Genomic DNA, 5,481 nt, shown 5'->3' on the forward strand with positions numbered 1-5,481 from the left:
TACAAATGTCAAGATACTACACAAAACATCCACAGGAAATTTTTCATCATTTTTTTAAATTGTTCACAAACATTTCCTACATTATTCAACATAAAACAAAGAAATGGTACATCTTTTTCTTTCAATTTGCATACAGTGGAAAAAAATATTCCAAAGTTTAATAGACAGTAGGCAGGCTCACAGTTTAAGTCTATAGATGAGAAATTATCTCATAAAAACAATCAGAATTTATTTAGCATCAGTTGTTTCCATAACCAAGTATTATTCTGATTAATAAAATTAGCTGCCATTAAGCTTCTAGTATATACTTATACCATTACATAATTTGTAGTACTGATGCCCACCTTGTCCTTTTCACAATTATTAACATAGAAAACTGTTGCAAAGTGGGGAAAAGCATTTGCAAAAAAAATCCTCAGCTTGTAAGCATGAATGTATATGATGGAATTTTTTCACAAGTAATGATCTTTCAAATCATTGAAAAATCACCCGAACTGAATTGGCCAAGGTATTTTGCCTCTGTTCAAGAGATGTATTTATTTATTCCAACAGAGGAGCTGGAAAAATCAAACTTAATGTTTAGTTTTAGGGTGAGTTGGGGAATTTAGCCATTTGAAAAATGACCGTCTTAAAGAAAATGACCACCAAAAATAGGTTCAGTAAATTTATTTTAAAAATCATAAAATGTTTCTTACAAAAGAGCATTGCATTCTGCATACTGCACTGAATAATTGTAGGGACATAAGGACTATTGTCCCTTTTCCTCCCTGTCTCTCCCGCCCCCAGATGTTACAGTGATCATAAAGCAAAGTGTTCACAATAATCACATAAGGGGAACTTTCCTTTTTAACCAAAAATGAACACAACTTAAAATTGGCTCACTCTGCTGCTGTTTGAAAATTTCAATGTTAGTTTTGGCACACCTTCCACCCCCCAACCCCACCCTGTTTGTAAGGAACTAAAACATTACATCTGGTGAGCAGCAAAGATTTCACTACACCTCAAATGCAGAACACCTGGGAAGCAGAGGCATGTTTGTTTTTTGAACAAGAGATTAAAAAAAAAACCAAAAAGATGCATGACTCCTTCAGTTGTTCACTTGACTTAGAAAAACTTTCTGGAATACTGTTTCACACTATAAAAAAGAAAAAAAAATCTTGCATTAGGATCTTTCAACATCTTCATACTGCTTCACACTGTTCTGCAGTGTGAAGGATTTGTTCTGCAGCAAATTTTATGCGTTCTGTATCTGGTCCTGTGGTCCTGTAATGGTAAAGATCCGATCTTCAGACCCTTCTAAGGGTTCATAAGTTTTGATCGAAGTTCCTGACTCATACCGAATTTGTTTAATCTGCTGAACTACATTTGCCAATAATAGATCCAGCTAAATCTTTGGGAGTAGTTTCTTGTGTAGCAATAATAGGTCCACCAAATTGGGATTGTAAGGCTGTGCACATACTTTGATGGAAGACTCTGATATAAGATCAAGGATGACCTTCATGCAGTCTGCAACCCTATGAGGTTTTCCTCCAATAAGAAGCACTCTATCAGTGGAATGAGGACAGCATTCCTGGAAAAACTTGATTGTTGTCTAAGTGTTCTCTCGAAGTTCTTTGATTATAGCTCCTTTGACCCCAATAATTCCTCCTGCCAAACTCTGATGAATCAACAGCCGCAACTCACTGTCAAAGTCGACACTTCCTTTACAGCGTTGGTCATTTAACCTTCCACAGTATTACACTCAAGCGGAAGCTGGCTGGTTGCAGTAGGTCACAGCCACTGCAGGCCCTCCTCCAAGGTAGGGATGATGTTCTTCAGAATTTCTCCAATTGTTTCAAAATCAGGACTGATACTCAATAGACACTCAGGGCCACTGCTGTCTGGGACTGAAACACTGGCATTGTAGTCTGTATGCAAAGCCATAATATTCTTGCCTCTTTTTCCAATCACTGCCCAGCATTCTTGCTCTGAAACAGAATGCATAATTCAACCATCTCATCAGTGTTTCTAGATCTTTTAAAAGCTTGTTCCTCTTCCACATTTTCTGCAGGATGTTTACCAAAGTCATCATTGATTACGCTGTTGTGGAACCTTCCCTCTAACTGCTCGATTTCAACTTTCTTGGATTAAAGGGACACGAAAATCTAGGCTATAAACAAGCAGGATATAGGCAAGATCTCATCAAGGTTGAATCTGCAGAGAAATAGAGGGTAATGGCGTCTGCAGCCAGCTTTAAAATATGTTTTAATTTCCAGTTTCTTTTGATTTTTGTCCTTTTTTTCTAACAACAATAACATTTTCATTCAAATTCTAGACATTTATCATAAGAAAATCATAAGGGAAGAAATATTTGAAATCAGAATAATGATCCAATAACTGTGGAATGATGATACTATAGAAGATTATGTATTATAAGAAATACTATTTATGAAAGATTTTTAAAGGCAGGTAAAATATCTATCATATAATGTGAAGTTAAAATTCTAGGATATAAATTCTGGGAAATCATATATACACATAATTATTACTATTAATGATATTTACTTCTGAGTGATGAAGTTATGAGTAATTTTATTTTCTTCTTGGTACTCTTCTTAATTTTCAATATTACATATGAGCAGAATATTACTATTGTAATTTGAAAAGCTATTTATAGAGCTGTTACTTTGAAAGAAGGGATATCTTTCTAAAATACCTATTTGAACTTTACTTTGACTACTTATTAATTAGCAAAGTAAGCAGAATTCTAAAATTTATTGGGTTGAAAAATATTTAGTTTCAGAAAACAAAACTAAATAACCAAAATTCCCTTCAGCAAGTGAATGGATAAATAAACTGTGGTACATTTAGACAATAGAATATTACTCAGTGCTTAAATGAGCCAACAAGCCATGAAAAGACATGTAGAAAACTTAAATGCATATGATTACATGAAAGAAACCACTCTGAAAGGGCTACATACTATATAAGTTGACAATTAAGTTCACGAACTAATCATGAAAAAGTGCTACATACCTTATTGCTGAATATCACTATGGTCACCTTCAAAGCACTCTCCTTGGGAAGCTATGCACTGATACCAGCACCTAGTCCACCCTTCAAAGCAATTTTTGAACTCTTTTTCTGGAAAGGCCATCAGAACTGTCATCATGTTACCCTTGATGTCCTGAATGTCACCTAAATGTCTCCTCTCAATATTTCCTTTATCTTCTGGTAAAGAAAGAAGTAATTGGGGGCCAGATCAGGTGAGTAGGAGGGGTGTTTCAATACAGTTATTTGTTTACTGGCTAAAAACTCCCTCACAGACAGTGCCATGTGAGCTGGTGCATTGTTGTGATGCAAGAGCCATGAATTGTTGGTGAAAAGTTCAGGTCGTTTTCGTCTAACTTTTTCCTTCAGCCTTTTCAGCATTTCCAAATAGTAAACTTGGTTAACTGTTTGTCCAGTTGGTACAAATTCATAATGAATAATCCTTCTGATATCAAAAAAGATTAGCAACATTGTTGCAACAAGTTCACAAACTTAAATGTCAAAACTCGTATAATTCTAACTATATGACATTCTGGAAAACCAAAACTGGGTAGGAAGTTAAAAGATCAGTGGCTGCCAGAAGTCAGGGGGAAAGGAGTGAGGAATAGGGGGAGCACAGAGGACATTTAGAGTAGTGAATCTATGGTGTATGAAATTATGATGGTGGAATATGTCATTCCATGGTTTGTGAAAGCCCATACAATGTGCAAAGCCAAGGGTGAACCTTAAGGGAAAGTGTGGACTTCAGGTGATGATTGGTCAATGCAGGCTCATTGATTGTGGCACATGCACCAACACTCTGGTGGAGAAGCTGATAGTGAGGGAGGCGGTGCCTGTGTGTAGGAAAGAGGGGTGAAAACTCAAATTTCTGATCCGTTTATGCTGTGAGCCTGAAACTGCTCTTAGTTTCCTAAGTTGCCTGAAACAACTTAAATATTTTTTTTAAAGCAAAATAAAATCAGTGAATGATATTTAGTACCCCTGCTTTCAGTGAATTCTACTTGTGGCTTTCGTTTTGAGTTTTTTGTTTTGTGTTTACCCTGCTCTGATGAATGCTAGGTTTGGGAACACATTGCTCAGCTGTCTGGTAGATACTCAAGTATCTGTTCCTCCCCTCAGCTGAGATATTTGACCTTTAGCCTCTTTGTGTAGGAATATAAAAATGGGAAGCATAAGTCTCCCAGGGAATCAAGTAAATATCTTATAAGAAAAGTTGTTTAAAAAATTTTGGCATGAATTTTGGGGGTGTTCTGGGTGGTTTGAAATTGATAATGAAATAACCAATATATAAACTTTGCCCAACTTGCTATGAGCAGGATAGATTTGATGTCCATTTGTGTGCTTTTCTGTTGTTTTTGAAATGCAGCATCCTTATTTGGTGACAATTTCCTGATTTTTCTCTGGAAAACTTCCCCCTCTCCACTCTCTACCCATGTGGGGCTCCAGACCCTGGTTTAGGCAGCAGGAGACTGAGGCCTAATCTAATCAGAGCAGGCCAGCTCCAGGCCACAGTGATTGGCTCAGAGCTAATGGCAAGGCTCCGTAATTGACAGAAATTCGGTGGGTGTGAGTGTGTTTGCTCAGCCAGAGGCAGCGCGGTTTGAAGAGCAGGTATTCCAGATCCCACTGCTTGGCTGTGAATCCCAGTTCCCCAGTTCTACCTACTAGCTATATGACCTTGAGTAAGTCACTCATTCTCTCTGGGTCTCAATGTCCCCTATAAAATAGGGCCAAGAATACTCCCGACCTCATGGTGTTGTTATGGGGATTGCAGGAGTTAATATTTGTAAAGCTTGGCACCATGTTTATCCCCTCAACATTTTCCCTTGGGTATGTAATGAGCATCTCAAATTTAACCTACCCCAGATGAATCCTCCTTTCATAGTTTTCCTCAACTCAGTTAATGACGTTTCCATCCTTCTAGTTGCTCAGGCCAAAATCCTTGGGTTACCTTTGACCTCTCTGTCTCTTTACCCCATAAACAAATTCTGTCAGTTTCACTCTCAAAATAGCAGGGGTAACACTTTATGAATTATATCAATTATATCAATTTCTAACGACTACATTGTACACCAGAAACTAATATAAAATAATATTGTCAACTATAATTGAAAAAAATAGTCACTGCAATATAAAAAAATATATTTCGATTTCAACCAACAGATGTTGATGCCAAGCTGGTTCAAGGCACCATTATCTCTTGTCTGGATTGTGGCGCCATAGCCTCCTAAATAATTTCCCTGACCTGCCCTCCATTCACTACAGCTTATTCTCAACAAGCAGCCAGAGCGAGCCTGAGAAAGCAACGCGGGGAAATGTCCCTCTCCTGTACTGAGTGCCCGTCTACCCTCCGGCCCCCAACGCATGCAGTTACCCCTCTAGCCTCTCCCCTACTTCCTTCCTCCTTGCTGCTCTGCACCAGGCACTTCTTACCTGGCCTCCGCTCTTCCT

At 37.8% G+C, this 5,481-nt stretch overlaps 1 protein-coding gene across 1 annotated transcript in view; it reads right to left on the bottom strand.

The window, feature by feature from the left end:
• Positions 1-1,300: 1,300 nt before the first annotated feature.
• Positions 1,301-5,481, bottom strand: part of LOC109372836 (heterogeneous nuclear ribonucleoprotein K-like) — an 8,994-nt gene continuing 4,813 nt past the window's right edge. Inside the window, 3 exon segments of the mRNA XM_019626340.1 lie at positions 1,301-1,724; positions 1,781-1,952; positions 1,955-2,120. Coding sequence (XP_019481885.1) covers positions 1,385-1,724; positions 1,781-1,952; positions 1,955-2,120 — 678 coding nt within the window. The 3' untranslated portion in view covers positions 1,301-1,384.

This window comes from Hipposideros armiger, unplaced genomic scaffold (genome assembly GCF_001890085.2).
Source record: "Hipposideros armiger isolate ML-2016 unplaced genomic scaffold, ASM189008v1 scaffold_666, whole genome shotgun sequence".
Lineage (NCBI taxonomy): Eukaryota > Metazoa > Chordata > Mammalia > Chiroptera > Hipposideridae > Hipposideros > Hipposideros armiger.